Here is a 25,549-nt window from a genome sequence, read left to right on the forward strand (position 1 = left end):
GAGGAATGGGCTTTGTGTGTTGCACCGGTTGTGACATAGGGGGCAAAAGAGAAGGGAGAGAATAGGCAAAAGATGACAAGATATGGTGTTTTTCTGATCCTTGAGAGAGGATGGGTTTCATTACCTGAGGGACTTCAGCAGGGGATGTCTTCTTTTTTCTTTTTTTTTTTTTTTTTTGCTGCTTGTCAGTGTTGTGGCGCCGCTATGCACTCCTGTGTTTTCAGCCACTCTGGGATTTCTGTAGAACCAGCAGGAGCCAAGGCAGCCCAGAAATCAGCTGTGACGGATAGCCATGTCTCTCTGAGAGGATGGAGGGGTCTCCGGGGTTTGCAGCAGTGATAGAGACACTTCCCTGCTCCAGCCCCTGTGACTTCTTTAATTAACCTCTTTGGGAGGACCAGCCTAGGTAATCACAGCCTAGAAAGTCCAACAATTAGGACCTATCTGACCTTTGAGTGTCCAGTAGTGTGTCCAGTTTCTTTGTCTGCCTGTTCCCTACCTCTACCCCCTCCCACCCTCAATCAATGCTGTAATGGCACTGCCACACAGGGAAGAAGACAACAGCAGACACAGGCTGCAGAATTCTTGGAACTGTAGCTCTGTAGTTTTCATTTTCCGTAACCCCTGTTTCCTTGTTCACACAGAGTTATCTGTTCTCTCTCTCTCCTAAACTCTCCAGTTCTTGTGGCTATAATTTGTTTTCTTTCAGCGATTCAGTTTAATGGCAAATTAGAAATGGCACCCGTTGCCACGTCCTTCTGTGCTTTTTTTTCCTCCTTCTTTTTCCCCCCCTCTCTTCGCTCTTGTACCGTGGACCTTGTGGCCTCATTACATACAAACAGTCAAGAAGCACGGACAGAAATAAAAATTTATCTTATTTTTCACATTAGACTTCTAAGGGACAAATAGGCCTCTACGCTTCTCCGGGGGGAGGGCTTTGAGTGACGCCCTAGAACAAGCAGATCAAACGCCTCTTCGGCCAGCTCCTCAGCTTTCTTCCTCTATCTCGCTCTATTTTGGTTGCTTTCTTTCATTCATGTTGGGGAACAGTGGCTTAAGTGGCTCTATTGGAGCTCTCTCATGGGCTCTCAAATGAAGCCTGCGTGAGCTTCAGGGAAATAAATTGGTTTGTTCTGAGGCGTTGTCTCTTGTGGCACCCCCTGCTGTTCAAGCTCTGATCTGTGCTTGTCCGATGGAGGAATTGAAAGGGTTGGGTGGAGTGGCGGGGATGAGCAAAACAAAATACACAAGCCAGCAGTGGGAGAGGTCAAAGAAAAAAAAAGCTGGGGTGGGAATGAGATGAGTCATGTGTTGGAACATTTACATTTCATTTTAGTCGAGAGTTTTATACAAGCTAAATGAGCGCTCTGCATTTGATTTATTCACAGTGGAAGTAGAGGAGGCGACAAGGACCCTGTAGATGCATGAATCCACAACTCCCCCATGTGGGCATCCTGTACAAAACTGCTTCTTTTTCTCTTTTTCTTTTTTTGGGAAAAAAAGTATATAAATCTTTTTACTGATTTGTATCAGCGGCATCTTGTCAGGGCCTAATATTAAATTTATGCCCCGCAGACAAATTTAGTGTCATGCAGACGTAATTTCCTTTCTGTTTTTTCTATTTATAAACTGTTTCCACCAGACTTGGCAGTTTCACATGCCAACTGAAGTTTTTTTTCCCCCCTTGTTTTCTGCATATGTTATGTGAGGCGTTGCTCACTCGCATATTCTGTGAAGCCGCGCGGTACCCGTATCCCCGTCTGCATGTCTGCGTGTGAGTGAGTCACAAAAATGTAAGATTAGGATTTCTTTGGCACAGCATTTTTGTTTGTGTCTGTGTTTTGTAAGTACTGATTATTTTCTAAGAAGATGAAAATGTGCAATGTGAAATAAATGTGCTTGTTTATCACCACATGCCACTGAACGCAACGGACTGTCAGGCTGCTGGTATACTTTATACATTAAAAAGCATTTGTTGGTGCTCGTTTAGCTCCACAAACACAATCCCGTGGCTGGAACACAGTGGCCTGGGTCCAAACCCAACCTGTGGCTCACTACTGCATTTCCTATCCTTCTATACCTTCTATCCAAAAAAAGAAAAAGTATTTGCCTTAAAGGTGTCTTTGGCATTTTAACATCTGAGCACTAGTTTCGATTCTTTAAAGTTGAGTGCAGGGGGTTGTTTAGAGGTGTGATGCTGATGGTTTTATTGTTTTTTACTGCCTTATTAATATTATATGTGGACAGTTTGTTGTCATATTGATTTTATTTTTAAATCAGCCGTAAAACTTCTAGGTATTAGGAATGGGAACCAAGATGTTTCTTGGTTGTGTTTTTTGTTTTGTTTTTTGTTAGTAGAGGTTTTTTGGCAGAACTTCATCTCCTTTCAAGGTGCATGAAAAAAAAACTCTGAAGAGGTTAAGCTGTAGCAGCACTTGCAGTATAGAGAAAAACTTTAATGCTTGACAGGATTCAGAGTCATCATATGGTCTGCGATGATAAGCCGAAATGCGTCAGTCGAGGAGGAAAGTTGTTCTTTATGCTGCAAGTGTTGCTGAAGATTTAACCTCGTCTGACCTTTTTTAACCACATGCATGTAGAAAAGCACTATGGCAACCAAATGTTCAGTTTGCACCATTGGCAGGTGATAATGTAGAGAACCTAAACAGAGCAGTTTAAGGTAAACAGTAAATATGCTGGTACTTATAGATCACTTTTCTACTGTAGCCGAGAACTTAAAGAGCCTTCTTCAGACAATCACGCAGCACTTTCATGATATGTCTTTAACAGTTTTGTTTATGAAAAGCACTCACAGTGATATTTGTTCGAGCAGCATTTCAGTGTTGCCACAAATCAAGGTACTCTATAGTCAACAACTTTACATGACATATTATTGCACAGTTTATGATGCAAAATATGTTGCAAAATGTATCATATTTTACAAGATAATACAAGGCAAGGGCTTAATCAGAAAACAAACTGAATGACAGAGTTGTCATGTAAAGATCCTTACTTTTTTTTATCTTTTCTCAACACTATGCCAGGATAGTTGATGCTCAGTAAGGATGTTTATACAATGCTACGAAAATCTGCTTGTTTGTTTTTTGCATATTTGTCACACTAATTAACAAACTACTTTAATATTACACAGAGATAAAGTGAGTCAATACAAAATGCAGTTTTTAAATGATCATTTCATTTATTAAGAAGAAAAAGCTATGCAAACCTTACTCGGCTCTGTGTCGAAAAAGTAATTGTCTCCTAAACCTAATGACTGGTTGTGCCACCCTTAGCAGCAAGAACTGCAATCAAGTATTTGCGATATCTGGCAATGAGGCTTTCGCTGTGGAGGAACTCTGGCCAATTCCTACTTGCAGAATGGTTTTTATCCAGCTACAATGGAGGCTTTTTGAGCATGAACGATCTGTTTAAGGTCCTGCTAAAGAATCTCAATTGGATTTCAGTCTGACAAGGTCACTCCAAAACCATCATTTTAGCCATTATTTTTTTCATTAATTACAGCAGGTAGCCTAGCTAACAAAGCAGAAATCTTTAGTCCACAGGATATTTTCCCAAAAGTCCTGGGGATTATCAAGATTTTTTTGGCAAACGTGAGATGAGCCTTTGTCAGCAGAGGTTTTCATCTTGGAACTCTGGAGTAATTTTAATATGCCAGCCACTCCTGGGAAGTTTCACCACTGTTCTAAGATTTGTGAATAATGACTTTCACCACGGTTCACTGGAGTCCCAACGCCATAGAAATAGCTTTATAACCCTGTCCAGACCAATAGAGGTCAATGATTTGAGTTTCTTGAGATTGTGGCAGGCTGCGGGTTCGGGGCTGCAGCCCCTGTGTCTTCTACACCATGGCTGCTGGGTGCAGAAGGTACCCCTCAGCTCTTGGTGGGTGGCACAATTGTCCCTGCAATGATCCTCCTTGGGCTCTCGTGCCTCTGGATGTCTGGGAGCCAGATCTAGCTCCCTACACTCACTATTATACATTTACATGAAAAAATCCTATGAATACAAGCACACACAGGTGTGCAAACAGATGTACAAACAGGTATGCACAGGCGCTCTTTAGAGGCTGCTGCCTCTAAACATATCATGTAATCCTGGTACTGTGTGCTGCTCAGTAACATTCAATATATTTATTACTCACTGTTCCTTTTGCATATGTTGTTTGTTGCTGTGGTTTCCCTGCTGTGTTGTTTTTGTTTTGTTTTTGTTTGCTGTTTTCTTTTCAGCAGTTGGTGATTCAGATTTTCAGTCTTTCCTCTCTCTATCCCTCTTCTCTATTTTTCTCTCCCTCTCCTTCTGTTAACTTTCTTTCTAAATGTTTCTTTCCCTTTTCTTACTCTTTCCAGTCCCCAGTTCTGTCTGTTATGATTATAATAACTAAAAATAAAATAAAACCCCTAATAAAAATCTAATAAACTATGACTATCAAGTGGAGGGGTATAGCAAAAGGCGTAAAGCTCCACTTGGGAAAGTAAATGTGCGGGGCATTTTTCTTGGCCTTTAGACAATAAAGGGGGGTATTTTTTCCACGCAAAGGTAAGGTAGGTTTTCCCCTAATACATGAAATAATAATTTTAAAAACTGCACTTATAAACTCATTATATCTTAACATTCAGATTTGTTTGATGAGCTGAAAGGTACAAGTGGGACTAAAGAACAACAACTATGAAATCAGGAAGTAATAGAACAGGTTTTTCACAGCTCTGCAGACTTTGTGGGTGATTGTTTTTTGGAGTTTTTTTTGTTTTTGTTTTGTTTTGTTTTTGAATACTTGTGCATAGTTGACTTTGTTACACATCTTGAATATGTACTTTTATTTTAACAAGTCATCTTTTGTCCTGCGAGATCAGTGATTTTGTGCATGGTGCCTGACAAATAAATAGTAAACTAAGTCAATCTGTCCCAAAATGGATAGGGTAATATAAAAACAAGCCTATAAGCTTGATGTGTATAAAACGTCATATATTTTCGGGGGTTGTGGATAAGAGGGCATTATAGGAGATTAAATAAGAAAAAAGGTCTTCTGACAAAAGGACTTTATTTTTCTATTTCAGCTTGAAATAAATCAAAGTAAAGATTTATGGATTTATCATAGTGTTTTAAGTAAAATCCATGGGAGACGTGTTTATCTAGCAAGATAAAGCCGATTATGCTCCAGGCCCGGAGGCAGCGCACTGGACGTGAACTAGCAATTTTATTGGTCGCCGGCGTGGCAGGAAGTCATAGGCAACCAATGGAAAGGGGCAGAGATTCGTCACTGTATTTCTCCTTTCAACCTACCTGTCAACTTTACTGTATACCCTTCTTATTTAACGTTAGCAAGTATTTAGCGTGTTTTCACTCACTAAACTCGTATTAAACAGGACTGACAAAGTTCTAAAAAATAATGTCGTAACACTAGTTACAACGAGTGAACGTGTTAGCGGTTTAAATGGGCGAAGTTCAGCACAGTTAGTCCCCCCTGCACTGTCTAAACTGGCCGGTCTCCGGAGGAGGATATTAGTCAGAGCCCGCAGGATGGAGTGGCTCTTCCAGCGATGCTATAAAGAGGTCGTCTTGAGCTTTCGCTCCGTACTGCTCGTGTCGTGTTTGGTGAGATACTGTTTTTGTGGAATTACATGAACGTTTCTGTTTTCGAAAAGTCTCGTAAAAGTTGTGACTTGCCCTGGTGACAGCTGGTGCTTTAATGTTGGCCGCTAATTTAAAATTATAAAAAAAAAAAAAAAACTGCCTGCTTTACAATGACTTGTTTGGGGGGAGGTGGAGGATTTTACGTGCATCTGTGCCGGGCTGTGAAGCAGCGCTATACGGAGAAGTAGGGCAGCTTATAAATTGGTCACTGTATCCAAGCCAAGTCCAATACTAATTTATCTGTGACAGACAGTGCCAAATAATAAGAGGATAAATACTGAATCCAATCCAAACATGGCAATCCCTACAGAGGCCAGTGGATAATTAAATTGAGTTATAAGTTTCCTTCATCCCAGCATAAAAAAAGAGGGAAAAAAGAAGTTTGACATCTAAATGTGATAATAATTATAGACAGGCTTTATAAACATTACCCAGCTCTTGCAGTGTCTTGAGATGTCAGCATTTGACAGCCCTGTCCTATTGCACTCACAAATCCCCTTCTAGTTCTTGATCCTGCTGGCGTGCCTGTTCCCTGGGCTGTGGTCCATTGGGGTCCAGCTTCATTCTGTATGCACAGGGAGCTATGTACCAGGGCACTACTCTGTCCTTGTCATCAACACTCCCAATGAGCAAACAGCAAAGGACGTTGGCAGGTATGGTGCTTTTCTTTTTTTTTTTTGTCTTTTTAAACACTTGCATTGCATTTTGCAGTCTCCTAAGGTGTCATACACCGTTTGTTTTTTTTCAGTGTTTCCACAAAGTGAAAGAATATTTATGCCTTTTCTTGTTCAGCTGAAAACATTATTATCACCCTTGTTTGGCGTGCGCAGTAATTATAAAAGTGCCAGCAGCCAGTTAGCTAAGAAATTGGAAACACCTCTAACACTTATTAATTAGCACTTTTGCTCACATTTTCTTGTTTAATTATTAGTTTTGTTTAGTTTTTATAAAACTGTGCAACAACAGAAGTTTCATTTGCTGCCAGGCAACAAGAAGTTCCAAATAGCTTCACATTTATTAAACAGAGCCTTTCCAATCTTCCCATCTGATTTAAGAAAAATACTTTTCTAATTGTAAAAAGAATAAAATAACTGAGTATTGATGCTCATCTCCTTTTTGGCGTGTGACTTGTGGTTTGTGAAAGATTTGAAGTGACTGAAGTGATTTCCCCTGACATAAGTTTGACTTTTCTGCTCGGAGAAGAGATACAATTCTGTCAAACCAACAAGTGGAGCAGAGCACTGTGTTTGCACTCTCATCTCCCTTTGTTGGCATTTTAGCTGCATGCGGATGAGATTCCATCTATTAACCACGTGTCATGGAAAATAGCCACAGTGCGCTTTCCATATATGTAAATCACCTCCTTCACAGCTCCTCGCTCAGGGAAGGGGGGCAATGCAAAGGTGGTAATAAAATTTAGTTTACCGTCTTTTTTTCTTTTCTTGAATTCCCATCAGATGTCCTTCCCCTTCAGCTTGCTTCGTGAGTCTTGACAATGAAGGGCCCAGTTTTAATAGACAAACAGCTGTTGGCTTGTGTTTGATTTTTTTTTCTCTTTTCCCTCTTAGCCCCCTTCATTTCATTTCCACCAATACATCCAACCGTTCTCGCCATTCTCTCTTTCGTTTTTTTTCTTCCAGGGCAATCATGGAAAGGCGGTTGGCGGCCAGCGTTAACATTCTCTCCAAGACCTCCACAATGTAAATTACACCTGACCTCCATTTTTGAAAAGCCTCTCTACCCAGGCGGCACACAATCACAAAAGCTCCCCTTAGTTACCGTGTCCATCACATGTATGCGCTCATAAATACAATGAATGCACATGCTTCTTTGTTCACAAAGGGGAAGCTGTTTTCTTCACAAACCACAAAGCAAATGGGCTTCACCTGAATTTATTTGTTTAGCCTTATTGGAAGGCTACTGGAAACTTGAATGGCAGTTAGCCTTCAAAGTAGGCGTGTTTTTGCATGCATGGATTAGCTTTCCTGTCAATGCATAACAGCACAAAGGCGGGGGGTGGGGGGCGATTAGGTTGGGGGCAGGGGGAGGAAGCTGAACTTTGGACAAATAAGAGTAACTGAATAGAAATGTCAGTGTTAACACCTGTTTACAAAATAGAGGTGAAAATACAGGTTTGGCTTGGACTTGGCGTGGTGTGTTATTGCAGGTATGCCGTGAGCTTTCGGTTATCTTCGTATCTTAAATGTCAGCATAAAACTTGTTGACATTCCTGTGCTTTAAAACCACTCTTTAAACAAAGAGGGGGTTTTGCACCTGACACCACAGGAGCATATCAAGAACAGTCCGACAGCCACTGTAGGGTGTAATAAACTATTATTAGTTCTTTGCATGAAAGCTCTTATTTTGTTAAATTTGAAGGCTCCATTTGTCTGCTTGTACTTTCCGGTCAGTAGCCCTGCAGTGCTTCAGTTCCAATACTTTCTGTCATTTTAGGTTCTATTGGAAAGGAGAAATCCAGGATGCAAATGAAATCCTGATGGTAAGCTCTCGGAGACAATTCCTTCTGTGATCAGCATGCACTCGGGCATGTCGAAATACAAGACTGGTGAGATGAGATGTGTTTGTTGTTGCAGCTGGTGAAAACAAAGACTTCCAGGATCCAGAAGGTGGTGGACTACGTGAGGTAAGCTTGTCACGTTGTCAAATTCACACTGGACACTGTGCCTTGTGCTCTGTGAAGAAGAGTTATTAAAGGGAGAAAAAAGCCAGGTTCGTGGCTTCAGTCTGAACATTATTTTCAGTTCAAACGTTCACATTCAAACACTGATACTTTCATGTTTGGACAAAAAACTAGAAGTAATAGATAATGAGGTTTTTCTTGTCAGCTTCTGCAATTCTGCATCAATATTTCACACTATTTATAATTAGAGATTGGCTCATTCTACATGACAATTCACGTTTTCGGGCTATTCAGTATTAGAGCGTTAAAAACACTGCATAATTGCAATATATGCACACATCTTCAGTGTACTGTCAGCATTGTGAGGCTTTTAAAGCACTGCAGTGCTTTTAGTCCTAGGTGATGGGAAGAAATTGAATCAAGAACCACTTTATACAGATTTGAGTTTATACGAACACGTTCTTTGCGTGCCTTTAGGTCTATACATCCCTACGGGAACCCAGAAGTCCTCAGTCTTGCAGTAGATGACGGCAGCTTGGCATACATGAAATGGATGGACGAAGCCATTCCAGATGACTGATATTTCGTTAAGGCCAAAGCTAATCTCAGCGAGGACTGCCGTCAAACAAGGAAACTGAGCCATGTGTGTTTGTTGCTCTTAACTTTTTTTTTCCAGGATTTGGAGAGTTTTAAAAGTTCAGGAAGTGCTCTGTAGCATTAACGTTTAATACAAGGAAGTTTTGTAGGCCTGACCTTCTTAACCGGAAGTGTACTGCAGAGATTGGATTTCAAACACTGCTTGTAAAAAGAAAAAAAATTACATGAAAGAGTCAAAGTTCCACTCAGGTAATCTGTTGTAAGGAAATGGACAAGAAGTCTTATGGTGCTTTTAAGCATATCAGTTCTTTTTTATGGTATGTTACCAGATCATTCTCTCCAGTTTAAAAAAACAAAAAAAGTATAGTATGTGGCAAGTCACATAACCAAGATGTAATAATAATAATATGAAATAACAATAATAATCAATAATCAAGACCTATAATGTGATAAAAGTCATAAAAAGTACAGTCAAATTGCCCCTTATTTCCACTTTGCCTTAACTCACCTACATGGTAAAGGCCTTGCGTATATGCTTTACTGCTATTGTCATATAGGAAGTGAAAAAAAAAGTGAATTTTATGGAACCACAGTCTGCAGCACTTCTCTTTATGCCCACCAGTTCAGTAGGGCCAGGAATTAAACACACTGGAATGTAGCCTGTGTGCATTTACATAATTTGTCTCAACTTTTAGAGAGTTTTTGAGTTGACCCCTGTATTTTGTTAGACCCAATTTTTTCTATTTTGCATCTGCAAAAGGCTTCAAGGAGAGACCAGCTGAATGTCAATAATGTAGAAGGCCACTGAGTTTCACCCTATTTTGGGTGAATGCATAAAGAAAACCCTCTATGCAAGGTTAAACTTCACACTCGCTGTAAACCTATTGGCTCATCTCTCGTCTGTAATAAATGCATCTATATTTTATACTATTCCGCTGTATCTCTTGAATTATTTTTTCCGCTCGAGGACAAACCTTTTCTCTCCGATATTTCCATACCTGTCATCCATACACATTATGCTGTGTATAATGAAATAATGGTAAAATACAGGTTTAATAACCTATTTCTTAACTTAATGTAATTTATGTGCATTAAGAAATGTTTAAACAGCTCAGTACCAAAGTAATTAGTAAATCACTGTCACCTAGATAACCTACCATGGCCCACGGTGAAATATTACCCTATAATATATTTATTGTTATGAGTTATGTATTTTTAAAGCCCTTCCCAAAAGCATAGGCACACTGAGAAATCTGTGCATGCAGCAAGACAGGGTATCAGAGCAATCTGTGTGTACCCACAGTTTATAGATTATCTGTCAGGCTCTAGAGTAACACTTGTCCACATGCGCACATCCTTTATTAGTGTGAACTGAAACACAACAAAGAACAGCACGCCTACATGTTGCATAAGTGTCCCAGATTAGCTCTGCCTGTGTTAATAAAACATCTACTACCAATTAGCACAACCTCACCTAAAGATAAAAATATGTCTTTTTTATCTAACTTACTATGGGTAAGTTCATCTATTTGATTGTTATATCAGTTTTCCACTTTTAGCACTCCTTCCTAATTCTAAAAGCTGAAAGAACTGCTGCTGATCTGTCCTTGATCTTCATAGATGAGTCCAAAAGGTTTTTTATTTAATTTTCTAATAAACGGCACTTGCACATTATGTGAACAGACCAGGTAAGAGTCTTGTTGCCCTTATGAATTTTACAAAGTGTACATGAGCAAATATGCTGCCTGTAACCTTTCAGATACTATTAAAATTTAACTTCATTCAATTTCAAAACCAGGTAACTTTAGCTAATCTGATAGGTGTACCACCCCACATTTGCACTTTTGCAAAAATTTGTCAGCCGTGCAAGCTTACTCATTAAACCAAAGTATGCACTAAGCCTGAGTGTGCATAAAGTGTTTCCGGCATGAGGCCTCAACAAAGGAACTGCAGACATGGTTTAGTTTGGTGTTGTGTCTGTGGAGCCAAAATAATCCTGCCTGTCAGGTCCAGAGTTTAGGCCATTTGGTGGTAGTGTGCAAGTGTGGCTGTTAATTCAATGAATTTCCTCTTGTTCAACTGTAATTACACCCACACCAATGCATAGGTATACATCCCATGTTTTTTAGTAAGCCACATTCATACTTATGCATGTGTATACAGTGTTTGCCTTGGCTGGTAAATATGGTTGTGCAATGACAAAAGATGCTATATAAAATATAAACTGCAGTTCACGTTGTGACAAAAAAGAATAATTATCATGCAGTTTGATTAAATGTTCACTAGATGGCAGTGTTTTAATACACAAACAGACTCGACATCATTCTTAAACAATCACATGTGAGTCATACTGAATGAATGCCTGTAGTTTTTGCAGTGATAGAGCTCAAATATAATCTATTCATTTCCAGTCAGTGTAATTCTTATTAGTTAAAGAGTCTGGCCCCAGTATTAGTCAGTGCTACTTTAAGTATTTTGACATAAAGTTCAATAATGAGCCCTCTTGCACAGTGTGCTCATTATAAGACACATTCAACAAAGTGTTTAATATAGCTGTCCCACGTAATGATATCATTATTATTATAATGTACTGAGACACTATAAAATCTCTGCTATTAATATTTAATACATGTGACTATTAAGAGTTATCCTTTAACTAATTGACAACTGAAGAAGCACCATTTATATCCTTGCACGAATATTGTCATAAATTGTGTCAACACAGAGACATATGGCTGGCTGTTTTTCCTTCCTGTGCTTGATTAAGTTCTCCATTGGATGCAGAGCTCAGAACATGATAATTAAAAGTAATCTGTAAGAAACAGACGCTTCTAACATGACGCTCCCGCTGAGAAATTCAATAAACTGAGGATAGCACACATGCAGAGACAACAAGATGTCCAAGTAGTCAGCATTTTCCCAAATTTTGATTTATTTATTTTTTTTGCTATGTTGATTAGTACCTTATAGCTGATATGTTATTAAATTGAGTGTTTTTACTAGTTATTGTAATTGTTTGTATTATTATATAGTATATCACAGTGGTTTCAAATTTTAGTATAAAGGCAGGTTTCTCTTATGTATTGTTTCACAGCTGATAAGCGACAAGATCAACTGTATTTAGATGACAATACTGCGCATAACATTTTATATACTATATTATTTATTTGAGATTTTTGGTCTGAGTGTAATCTTTTTTGTATGTAACCCACATTATAATCTTTTCCTGACTCTAACCAAACAGCAATACCTAATATATAATTATATATAATAATATATATAATTGCTAATACAGCAATAAACCTAATCAAACAGTTAGTGAAAGTAAAAGTAAACGAAAAGTAAAATAAGACCAAACAGTGAGTGAAACGGACAATTCCTCCACCCTCCTTTCTATCTTATGAGTTTTGATGCATCATCATTCAGGTAAGTAAACCCCCAAAAGTTGATTCTGTTCATCTTGATGTAGCGTTTTGTGGGAGAAACGTTTCGTCACTCACCCAAGTGACTTCTTCAGTCTCAGCTGACTGCAGGTTTCCCCAACCTTAACAGTACATTTAAACAGCACATTTGCATGATGACTGAAACTAGTACCACTGAGGGAACAATGGACTGGTTCCTTGATCATTAATATGCAAATTCTCATGACAACAACCACTGATCAAGGCTCATTGATCAAACACCACTGATCAATGGTCATGAGTACCATTCACAGAGAGTTGGGGAATAGCTGCAATCACACCATTGTAAGATGGTGAAAGATGTACCCTCGGGCCCCCTCCTCGATGACTCCCCGCTCAAACCAGTGTTCCTCCCTGTCCAGGATGTGTACATCCTCATCATTGAAAGAGTGTCCACTGGCCTGTAGGTGTGAATAGACTGCAGAGTTCTGGCCTGACGAGGTAGCTCTTCTGTGTTGTGCCATCCACTTAGCCAGAGGTTGTTTGGTTTCCCCGATGTATAAATCATGGCAATTATCCTGGCACTTTACAGAGTACACTATATTATTTTGTTTGTGTCGGGGATCACTTCGGGTTTTCACTTAAGCTCCAGCTGTCCGCTGATCAAGGAACTGACCTCCCAGCCCATTGTTCCCTCAGTGGTGTTAGTTTCAGTCATCATGCAAATGTACTGTTTATAAGGTTGAAACCATGCTGAGGCTTCAAGAACCCTTTCTCATCGCTTCATTGTATGGCTGATCAACTTTATCCTTCTGTGGTCACTCCAGCCCTGCTCTTAAAGATTGGTACCAGTGCACTTTATCTCTACTCACTTGCCAAGACCGTTGGTTAAAAAGTCCACTGCCTTCTCTACTAGACATCAACATACCACCGCAGCTATGTCATGTGGACCAACTGCCTTTCAAGTCCACATCCTCTTCATAGCCGCCCTGACTTCCGCCTTACTAATCCTCTACACGCCCTTATTTATCTTTTCTTCTATCTGTCCTCAGCACTCTCACATTTTTCTTCATTCGTCCTGTCCTCTAAGTATTTCCATCTTTGCAACCTCTCTTTGAACTGCAAACTACTCAAAGTATATTTTAGTACATATGAAAATAACAAAAGAACCACCAGCCACTTATGTAACCTATACCATTATCGTAAAATAACAAAAAAAAATGTATAACTCACCTGCTTTAAACCTTTAAACTTGCTTCTGTAGCCAGCCTTAAATGGCAATAGTAGGAACTGCAGCCCTGGAAGTCACTACTTACAGTAACCACTCTAGGTCTGTGGGGAATCTGTGGGAAAAACCCCACTTATAAATTAGTTATTAAACATTTTCAACTGCAGACAACAAAGCTGCTTTCTTATGAAATTGGCAAATGCAGGACCGATTTATTAATGACCTCTGAACAGTAAGAATTCGACAAACTGCAGGCCGTGCAACCATTCAGCACAGCACACCACATAGTGTCAATATGTCAATATGGTGTTGCTTTTGCACAAGTGGTCCACTGGTGTTTCCAAACCCATACAAGTTAGAAAACTCAAACACATTATACACTCGCCTGATATATTTTTTTATATGGTTTTCAAACACTGACACTGGCTGTATTTGTGCCAGTAGTCTGCTCAGTTCATCGGTCTGCCATTCACGGGGGTAGATTAAAGAAACAGGCTCAGCCCTGAGGCTATATATAATCTATGGAGAGATGACAGTGAGCAAAATGGCATGCAGTGACATTCACAGAATTTAACATTTACCACTAATAGCACATGATCTTCAATTTTTTTAGATGCCTGGATCCTCGGCATGGTAAGCACCACATTGTTTGGTGCATATTTATTGATAAAAATGAGAATTTTAATTTTAATATATTCTGAGATAAAAGTTTCTCATCAGTTGTGGGGAAAATGGGCTATTTATGTTGTTCTTTGCCTGATTTTAAATTCCCTGGAGGAGCACTGTACTGTATCTGCATTAACCTGCAATAAAATCCATTTGGACTCTCTGAGTCTGTATATGTTTCCCAGAACATGTTTAAATGAAGTCATTTCTTTTGACCCTGTTATATGTATACTATCGTGGCACATTCTAATCAGGGTGAAGGAGTCGGGTGAATGCATCGTAGGTAGGAGGAATATATTAGTCACACGCACTTTAGTAATGGGATGGGAGGGAGAACTCCAGATCTGCTTCCCAGAGCAGAAAGTCTGCTCTTAATTTAGAATAATGCATTCACATTAAAATTCTTTCTGTAAAGCTTTGCTTTAAGAAAATCTAAATGTTTTATTAATGTTGTATTAAATTATATCCTATCACAGTGGACCAAGATGGAACTTTTAGAAAGGCTGAGCTTTTATATTTCATAACCGTAGCACATAAAGTAGCATGAATCCAGTTGCCAAATTCAACCCAATTTTTTTGGGCTTTTTACTTTTTACCGAGGAAGAGGAACTTTGCACGTATTTCCCAAAGCTAAATAAATCTGTGTTGGCAAAGAGGGAAAAAAAACCTTCCAGTTCTGCGGCAAATAAAAAACAGAAGTATGATAAATAGTGATGTGGGGGTGGGAAAAAAGCAAACCTTACATAGATTTGTGAAAAGAAAAATATATATTCATTTCCAACTCCCTGCTCTTGAGCTGCAAATGACGCAAAGCTGGTTATACTTTCTCATTATTCTTTCATTAAAACTTTTACATAAACTTTTATTTAACAGTTATCGGAAGGTCAACAACATATGGTAGTTAACTGAAATGTATCAGCTTATTTCAACAAAATATCTTTACCTACAAACTTACCTGAGGCTTGACTAGAGGTCAGGCTGCTGGCCTTTCAGTACAGTGGTATAAAGCCTGAAAGCATGAAGGAGTCAAAAACATCTCTCTTACACTGAGTGAAATGCAATGTTAGTCCAACTGAAACGAGGAAATACAGTAAGGGAGCATCATCATCAACAATGACGAAAGAAAGGTCACACACACACGCACATAGGAATTACAAGAAATACACACACATCCGCTGAGAAGCCCCTAGTGATACTGCACAGGATGTTTTGAGTTGAGTGTTATGAGACAGAGTTGAGCACTTTGATGGCATTTGGACAGAGGCTTTTCTGTAGTCTGGAGCCGCAGTCTTTTATTGATCTGTAGCATCCTTCAGAGGGCAAGTGAGTGAAAAGGCGGCACCCAGGATAAGAAGAGTCCTTGATGATGTTCGGGGTCTGACATGAGCACCGGGCTTCTGTAGATCTCCTCAAGTGCAGTGTGAGTGAGTGTTGTTGGTTGTCTGTGCCGATTGGATGGTTTTCTTAAGAGCCTTGTTGTCAGCCTCATTGCAGCAGGAATGCCACACCAAAACTCCATAGCTGAGTGCACTTTACACTGAGCTACGGAAGAAGGACACCAGCAGCTGTTTGGACACTTTGGCTTTCATAAACATCCTTAAGAAGCTGAGCCACCTCTGAGCCTTCTTTACCAGAGAGGCTGTATTTATATTCTATGTGACATCCTGAAGGGATGTGTGTGTGCCAAAGAATTTAAAGTTGGACACTCTCTCCACAGTGTCTCCACCCATGTGTAATGTGACAAGTTTCTCCTTCTGTCTCCTTAAGCTCAGGATCAGCTTTTTTCTTTTAGAGGTACTGAGTGCCGGGTAATTGATGGAGCACCATACTGACGGTTCATTCCTGTAAGCAAACTCATCAGCCTTGTGTATTAATCTCACCACATCATCTATAAACTGACCGTGTTAGTGATGAAACTCATTTTTCGTTTAAAAAAAAACAATTTGAGGTGATTTGAGTACCAAGAGAGCCACACCATTCCACCACCAGTAGCAGCCTGAACCATTGCTACAGGGCGCGATGGCGCTTTCATGTTGTTTATACCAAATTCTGAGCCTATTATCCAAATGTCACAGCAGAAATCAAGACTCAATAGACCAGGCAACATTTTTCCAGTTGTGTCAGAACTGTACCCCTGATTTAATGTCCTTAGTTGACAGGGGAGCCACCACTGTGGTCTTCTGCTCCTGTAGCCCATCTACATCAAGTTTCAATATGTTATGGATTCAGGGATGCTCTTCTGCATATCTTGGAAGTAACAAGCGGTTATTTGAGTTTTTGTTGACTTCAGCTTGCTGCAGTCTGGCCATTTTTCATCTGACCTCCGACACCAACAAGGCATTTTTACCCAAAGAACTGCCAAGAACAAACTGATTTTCTGTAAACTCTACAGATGGTTGTGTGGGAAAATCCCAGGAGATCAGCAGTTTTTAAAATATTTAGACCCGCCTGGCACCAACAAGCACGCCTCGTTAAAAGTCACTTAAATGATCCATTCTGATTCTCAGTTTATAATTTAGCAGCTCATGCCTACATGCCTGGACTGAGTTACTGTCATGTTTTTTGCTTAGATATTAGATATTTGCATTAATGAGCAGTTGAACAGATGTACCTAACAAAGTCACCGGTGAGCATAGACACACATATATAAGCACACGTGTCTCCTGTTGTTAAACATTTGGAGGCAAATAGTCTAAACTATGTATGTTTGTGTTTTTTAAAGAACAATTAAATCACATTTTTTGGTCAGTTTTGACAGCCTTAATGCATAATAACAGGTATGTTCGCAGGTGCAAATAAATCCCGCAGTGTTTCAGAAACATGGCGCATTCCTTGAATTGTAGAGTCAGTGCACATCTGATGTCATCTAATGGTCACGCCTTTTTTTAATCAAGTGAAAGCGAAAAGTCATTCATCCTACAAGCCGCCAAGGTTGTTAAGAATTTCAGTTCTAATCTCGCTTCATACTGGAGACAGAGTTTGAACAACAGAACATTAACCGACCTGTCTCCATACAAACATCAGCTTAAGACAACAGAACAAAGCTTTCTGCACTTGCGGCTCTTCTTTGTGCACTATACTAAGCTCCCCAAGCCTTAAGAATGTGCATGTGGATTTCCTACGTGCCCTCATGTAGACATGCTGGTATTATACCATTTAGACTGCAGTTTCACTAAAGATTGGATCTGTCACACACAGCCAAAGTGATGCAGTACATGTAAGCTGTGAACTGGCTTAGCGCTCTGCGTTGCAAGGTTACACAGAGGAGAGGAAAGAATAATGTCTCAGTGCCTGACTGAGTAAGCCCACACTAGCAGGTGATTGCTTTCTTCCTCTCCTCAGCACCTCCTCTTCTTCAACCTTTGCAACTCCTCTCTCTCCTCGTGCTCCTCCCATTTCCCTGCCCCTGTGTACCTCATAAATCTTCATCTGCAGTACACGTGCTCCGTGTAAGTCCAACACATCCACTTTCGCAGCAAGTGAGAGCAGGAATGAGAGAAAGTCAGAATGAGATTGGAGACACTTGACGAGGCAATAAAAGCAGCTCATTTCTTCTCCCGCACCTTTCTCCTGGCTCTGTTTGCTCGCTCACTCCTCGCTCGCTCACTCCCCGAGCTGCTACACAGACTCCGTCATCAAAACACACACAGTGAGGCGTGTTGGCTCACTCACTCTACAGCCACACAATCTGGATCAAGCGTTCAAGATGCAGCAGCAGGGAAAGATGTCTTCTGATTCCCTGTCAGGTAAAGGCAAGAATAAGATCTGTGTTTCTCTGCCTTCCTTCCCACTTCTTGTCATCACTATTCATCCTGTTTCCTCTCCTTACTTCAGTGTTAGAATTCTGGTTTCTGTTTGTGTAATTCTTTGCTTCGTATGCAAGCCCATGAGTGCAAGTGTTGCGTTAAAAGAGGTGATAACCATGGTGATTGTAATTGTAAATTACATAGTGTGTGTGTATGTGTTGTATTTTTTCCATATGGCAATGCTAAAAAGAGTACATTAAGGTGGAGTTGCTCGTGCTACTATGACTACCTCACTTCACAGCTTAGAAAGTGGATACGGACTAGAAAACATTGCATTCTTCTGACCTAGATATACTGACAAGGCTTGTGCTGCTTTTTCCTTCAACTTACTGTGTTTAATAGGTTGCGGCTGATTGCCAGAAAGTGTTGTTTGGGCTTGCTCCTATAGAGTGACAACATAATTTGCATGCAGGTCGTATGTGAATTTTAAACCACGAAAGATCAAAGCAAGTAGCTCGGGCTGAGGAAGAGTGCATCTACATTTGCTGTGCTCGGTCTGTGGAGGTTGATAGCTGTCCTCTGTGATGAGGATGCTCCTGCTGGGTATTGAGTTGGGAACTAGACTGTTCGCACTCATTGGCTGTTTGTTGTGTAATCCATTTGATTAGAGCCAGAGGGATAGATTCGTCCTCAGTGAAGCCTACTTTGATTTATTGTACAATGAAAGGTTTGATAATTCTGTTAATGTGTCGTGGGAATCTCAGCATCAACCTAATTAAGGCTACTTAGTGAGAACAAGAAGTTTGAAAAAAACTTGGCGAGGTGTAGAGAACAAATTGAAACTGTAAATGTAAAGAGGACCAAGTTAAAATATATATATATGGATAAACCAAAAGTGCACCAAAAACAAATATAATTTGGCACTGATTAAATTAAGAAACGTAACAAGATGATTTAGTTTAATTAGCATTAGTATTTTTTACAGTACTGAGTGTTGTTTTCTCTGTTCTTTGAGCTACATTAGCTCAGCACCTTACTCTATCAGTCTCCTGACTCATTTCTGTCTTGAGCTTTTCTTGACCAACTAATAGGTACAAAGCTGAACCTATGACAGTCCCATCATTTGCCTACTGAAGAAAATAAAGAAAAGCTAAATCTGGGAATTATTAGAAAAGAGGAATACAAGTAATGGAAAATTGACATAGAAACATCAGTCCATGTTACATTTTAAAAACAAATCCTCGTCTATTTATTTATTTATTTATTTTTAACACATTGATAAAATGTAACTTTCTTTCTTTCTTAGTTGGCAGTTTTGATCCCCCACAGGTCTTAAGTAGTCTTAAGTAGGATGTGAAGACTTCTTCATACACTGAAAATGATTATGTGCAAGTTAATAGAGCCTGACCTGTTTGTCACATGTTATTATCGGCCGATATTACCTATCTGCTAATATATTGGTATTGGCATTTATAACAGCTGATTAATGACAATAAAAAAGCAACGTAGAGCTGGGAGAAACACCCATATTCAACAATTGAATATTGGTGTTCCATAGTTTATCCTCGTCCCTGATGGCAACACACGTGTTTGAACACCACAAATGCAACTTGCTAAGCAGTCGAGCAGAGTATAAACGAGTGAATATATAATACACGTAACAAATGAAAGGAAAATCTGTTTATTTCCTTTTATTTGATATTTTTATTTAAAAAAATATCCACCAAAATATTGGAATATTGGCTTTTTCAATAACCAAATATTGGTATTAGTCTTAAAAATCCCATATCAGTCGAGCTGCATAACATAGTTCTTGACTGATGTATTTATAGTTTGTTTTTTTTAATCACCAAGTACATAAAAAACCTATCAATAAAATATTGATAAGTTGTCTCTAAGTGTTAAATAAGGGTTTTGATGCCTTTTCCCATCTAGCTATGTTTAACTTGTTTGATCTTAACATTTAGTCCATTATTTTGGTTAATGTGGGCAAGGGGGACTTTTATGATTAAGAGGATGCATGGCAAAAAAACAAGAAATCAAGAAGGGGGAAATATTTTTTCACAGCACTTTGAGTTACAGTTAAGTAGTGAATATCTCCATTGCACTCTTAAAACAGTGACTTTGCAGTTGGCGTTTGTTTAAATAGCTAACATTGCTGTATTGTGCATTATGGCAGTTGGAAGACAAAATAAAAGTGGCTCCCGCGGTGTTCTTCATTACTTACTGACACATTGCTCCTGTTCTGACATGACACCTGTCACCCATCGCAAATTTAATTCAGGCTCCAAGTGAAATCCCTCTCATCTCCTTTGCTGCTCTTCGTCTGTGAGCAAGACAACAGCAGAAAACACAGCTGTGTACTTCCCGTAGACGAAAGGCTGTTATTAGTAGAGCCATCCTTATATGAACAAGAAAAGCAGAATCTACTCTGTGTGTTGTATTGGAACCTCAGCACTGACAATAATAGCTGGTCAGAAGGGTTACATAATCTGTGTGAGTGCAAGAGAGAAGTGTGAAGGTTCACAGGAAGCTAAATGCAAGTGGAGAAAAAAGGTAAACATCAGCAAAACCATTTATTCAATATAGAAATAAAGTAAAGAATCGTCCCTGTCAGCCTCTTTGCATTTCAGCTGCATGCCGCTGTGGTTTCCCTTTTTTGACAGCAGTACTTTTTTTCTGATTGCCTTGGCACAGATTCTACAACAGTTTGAATGTGAAAAAAAAACTCTTAATCAAAGAACCAAACTGTACTGAAAGCAGCTGGCAGCAAGCACTTCACTGAAACAAACTCCATTTTCACAAAAGACTCTGACCATCTTTGTATGTCACAGGAAATGAAAACAGTGTACTCAATAAAATCAGCAATAATAACAAAGCACATAAAGAACAATTCTCTCCTCTTCCCCTTGAAGAGGGAAAACATTTTCCCCTTGATTTTCGTACGCAAGTACGTGTATTCTCAAACACAGCAGCAACAAACCAGAGAAACCATCAAATATGTAACATGGTTAAAAAAAAACAGGGTCCTCAAAGTACAAGCCAATAGCAGACCATTTAATGTGACCAAGGACAGTGTGCACTATTTTACATTTTATTCATCAAAAGTTCATGTTATACAAAATGAGACCAAAGCTGAACGTCTCTTAACCCTCAGCCCATTCGTTGTAACTATCAATGCGGACTAAAATTTTTCCTAAGAGCTAAAAAAAAAAATGTAACAGCCACTTCAAATACAGTGAAAATATTTCCAACATAAATCTCCACCTTCTGATACGACACGTTCACTAATGTGTCTGTCCGCCTGCGTGGCCGCCTAAATTTGCACGTAGTCATAAAACCCTTTTTTTGGTAATAAGATACCATTCTTAATCAGGATCGGGCTTCATAAAGGGTTAAACGGAGCTGTAATTTGTGCTTAACTTTCCTCATGCATGCTAGGCCACAATTATCAAAGGAATGTCCATCAGCAAAAAATCCACAGAATGATATGTAGGGTTACAAAACTTGTGGAGCAAATTATTGATACAAATCGCCAACCTAGGCAAAAGGTTTCGCACCATTTCCTTTCAATTATATGGTAAACTCAGTCTGAAACATATGGCAGTTTTTCTTCTTTTTGGTTTTGCGGATTTGAGGTGTAACATTTCAATCCAGTGGCAAATCTTAATTCAACGTCAGTGCAAACACACGCCAGTTCTAAACAGCTGCTTGAGTTTTGAGGCTGGGGAGCTGTTGTTATTCATGCATAAACAAGAGTCGCTGCAACAAATAGAAGAAAAGCCTGAAAGAAGTGCAACGCTGTCTTCCACAGAGAAGAAGCAGAAAAGTTAGTTTGAAGAAGCGCAATAGGGAGAAGCAAAAGGAAAAGATGTGGTAGGGTAAAATTGCATCAGCTGTCCTGTCCTACATAAGAACAGTACATAATCAAGAAAGCAACTGACCCTGAACACAGCTTCTTTCTTTCCACTAAAACATCCCCACTCTCTAAATGGCCTTAGCTAACTCAACGTCTGCATCTCAGGCTGGTTATAAATGGCAATGCTACATGAACCGACCTTATATTGGAGCCAAGCAAGTGCCAGCAATTACGCCTGACTGCCTGAAGGGAGAGAGAGCCAACCTACTGACACCTTAGCCAGGATTACAAGTTGTTGTAGTGAATTAATTAGGGAATGGGTCCAGAAATATTTGTGTCCAGGTCTGTGGTGAAGCAGAGCAAACACACTTCCAAGTTACATGATTGGCTTTCTTTGTCACCCCACTATTCCAAATAACACATGCTGCCTGGCTTCAGCCTCGTCTCTCTTCCTTGAGCTGCCTTGTTTCAAAAAGTTTGCTTTTCTCACCTCGTCCATAATTGTTCTTGACTGTCATCTGCACTGGCTTTATATAAGAGGAAATCACAAGCCCCACAATAAATTTCAGTCTTTTCGTCTTTTCGTACCTTTGGGTTTGTCCGATGTTTGTATGACAAGAGGGAACAGCCTCATCGAAGTCACAGTCTGCAGATAATCACGGTAGCGCCACCTACTGTAAGCACACTACACTGTTTTATGCATGCATCTTGCGTGTAGTCAACACAATTGCCTCATGCTTTAAAGTTAAGTGTAACTAAATAGTGTAGAAACTACATGATATGCAGAGAGGGTATATTCAATTGTTCATATCACGTTCGAGTGAAGAAAGTCAATAATATGTTAAATCTCGCGACAGAGCATGTGATTTCATCTCGCGCACTTCGGATCGTGGTTTGATCCTCGACTGCTCACAATCCGAAGCACGGACAGTCGAGCAGTCGCCTCTACTTTTTTCGGTATACCAAAAACAGGACATTGGGTGGTTGTTACATTTACAAAAGTCTAACTTGTAATTTGAACAAAAGTATTTCATGTTTCTATGGTGAACATAATGAAATCATGTAAGATCTGTATGAAATTCAGCTACTTAATTTGTTCTTATTCAGATAACATTATACAATCTAGTAAGAGCTGTTCAGGGTGTACCCCACCTCTTAACCTATCACTTAAGGTGTACCCACATGGAAAAGATATACATAAATCTTATAAAGTTAATATCTGTCTTGTGTGGAACTTGTATGAAAAGCATACAAGAGTGAAAACAGATATAAGATCCCTTGAAAAATTATATGAAACTTGCATGTTTTGGATACTTGGATACTGTTACGCCCCACTTAAGAACGAAGTGTCGACTGGAGTGAGGGGTAACACAAAGTGAAAGGGAACACATGAACTACTGGAGAAATAGATGTCAGTATACAAGATGTATTGCCTAAAACTACTACAGTACGAAAACACAGGGAAGCTCTTTTCTTCAGGGTCTCCAAGGCCAGAACAATAAACAAAACACCCCCCTTTAGCTAGAAATCAAAACCAAGTACTCACTAACCAAAAACAAAATACAATGGCTGAGCTCCCTGTCTAACCAAACCAGGAGAAAACAGTTGAAACAAAAATGGCAGAGAACCCCTACCTGCTTCCACAATGACAAACTAATTATCACAATAAGGGCACACCTTCGCTCACAATAAAAGAAAGAAAAACCAAAGTTCACAGAGGGTAAGTTCTCACACACATACACACAAAGGCCCGCTGCCCAAAACTCTACAGCTCACAGCTCTGGCAAACATGGGGAAAATGGCAGGGGGTGTGGCAGTTTAGGACGGCAGACTATATGCCGTGGCTGACGAGCTGAAACACACCTCAGCTGCGGCTCATGAGGCAGACCTGCAACACAAGAAAAGGAGAAAAACAACTCTTCGACAGAGGGAGAGCCACTAGAGGTCAGCGACCGTAACAGATACTAAAACAATATATGAAAGTAATGAGAAAGCGACCACTTTCATGAGTAAATCACATAAGCCTAGTAAGTAGAAGTAGGCCACATCTTATGCAAGTCTTTTATAAGTTTTTACTATTTCTTTTTCATATGGGTTATGCCCCAGCCCCACTGCAACCCAGATGATGATAAGAGGATGGTAGTTGTTGTAAATCCATTCAGCTTTTATGTTAACCAGACTCTAGACTTTGTTGAACGTTATGTAATAGAAGACAACATTTATTATTTAAGTGACCAAGTAGTATTGGGGTAAAAGTTAATGAATAGTCTTGGAATAAAATGACAAAATTGTGAAGGATTAAAATATTCCAAGAGCTCAATTTACTTCATCTAAACACGTTTCAATCACGTTTTATCAACACAACATGCACAGGTTTATTAAATATGAATGAGTTGTGTTGATTTAACTCAGTTGTTTAAGTTTCTGCCAAAGCAAAACAATTGTTTGCAACTAATGTCCACTATTGATTTAAGTAAATCCAACATGCTCTTTTTTTCTGTGCATGGGGAATGATCTTGCAGCTTAGTTTCACAAACTTTTTTAAAAGGGCCTCCAGGTTTCTGAATTATCTCCAGCAGGTATAGTTGCTCCACAACTTTAAGTATTTACATTAGTGGAATAAAAGGATTGACTTTAGGAAATAAGAATAAAGAGCTTCCTGTGCATTTAGACATGATTAATTCAGATGCTCAGATGAAGCAGGTCAGTTAAGAGGTTCAGTGTCCAGAAATAAACATTAACAACATTTCCTTTTTGACTGAGGGGCAGACAAATGATGCTTAAACAGTAGCTACCGAGGAAAGTCTGGATCGGTGAAAAAAAAAAAAAAAATCCTCCATTAATGTCAAGTGTAGCACTGCCTACACAACTCCTACTCACCAGCCAAGAGAGATGGCTCAAAATCTACTCTATTGTTTATTGGAGGGGGGTTGCATTCAAGTATGATCCATAATTGGTTTATAGGCTTTTTTTTTTGTTTGTTTATTTCTTCTTTGTCATCACATACAAGCTCACAGGGACACGATGTTACTTGTGCACACACAGGGTCTTTTTCCACATATAGTTTTCACAGTCCAGTTGTTCCTCAGAGAACAAGAGAACTGTTGACAAGTTGGGCCACATTGCTTTTTCAAACATTGCTTTTTCAATAAAAGCCAGCTAGAATGGCAAAAATGACTGCTCATTTTTCCCAAGGAGCAATGAAAGACAAATTGTGAGCGTACTAACAGGACGGTCATCCTGAATTGAAACAGATGTGCCAGCAGACACAGCAGGAGGTACCAGCTCACCTTCCTCCTTCCGATAAACAAACAACCATCCAAACCATCAGCAATAACAACTTGTGAGACTTTCAGGTCTTTTCTTCTCTCCATGCACATAAATCAGATCATAGAGAAAAGGTCCACAGTTTTATCCGTCTCTTGATAAGAGACTGATTACCAGTGGTTACATACTTTAAATAATTTTAGAAAACACATGCACAACCACTTCACTTAAGTGCCATGTGCTCAAAAATATGAATATACTTGTCTCTATTTATCATTTGTTTTTCAATTTTTTCTTCATTTAACCTCTGAAAGTCTAAGACAAACAAACAATAAAAGCACCTTGCTGTAGGAAAATGAGCAACTGCTAGACCAGAGGGGTTTCCTATGACCCAAATTTAAAATAACTAGACTTTCTTTGTGTGAGCTAGCTCAACAAAAGCTAAAACACCAGCCAGACACGATGGCTAGTACAATGGTTGCGGCAGATGGC

At 39.4% G+C, this 25,549-nt stretch overlaps 1 protein-coding gene across 2 annotated transcripts; it reads left to right on the forward strand.

Annotated features, from left to right (window-relative positions):
- Positions 1-5,261: 5,261 nt before the first annotated feature.
- On the forward strand, positions 5,262-9,820 carry zgc:63972 (protein CutA homolog). 2 transcript variants are annotated; one of them, XM_004549826.4, is made up of 6 exons: positions 5,266-5,613; positions 6,157-6,305; positions 7,293-7,352; positions 8,107-8,152; positions 8,247-8,296; positions 8,771-9,820. In XM_004549826.4, the coding sequence occupies exons 1-6, from the start codon at positions 5,539-5,541 to the stop codon at positions 8,871-8,873; spliced, it is 483 nt and encodes a 160-aa protein (XP_004549883.1). In that variant the 5' UTR covers positions 5,266-5,538; the 3' UTR covers positions 8,874-9,820. The 2 variants fall into 2 exon arrangements, with proteins under 2 accessions (XP_004549884.1, XP_004549883.1); XM_004549827.4 differs by lacking the exon at positions 7,293-7,352 and having other exon boundaries at positions 5,262-5,613.
- The last annotated feature ends 15,729 nt before the right edge of the window (positions 9,821-25,549 follow it).

The sequence above is a fragment of the Maylandia zebra genome, linkage group LG7 (genome assembly GCF_041146795.1).
Source record: "Maylandia zebra isolate NMK-2024a linkage group LG7, Mzebra_GT3a, whole genome shotgun sequence".
Taxonomy (NCBI): Eukaryota; Metazoa; Chordata; class Actinopteri; order Cichliformes; family Cichlidae; genus Maylandia; species Maylandia zebra.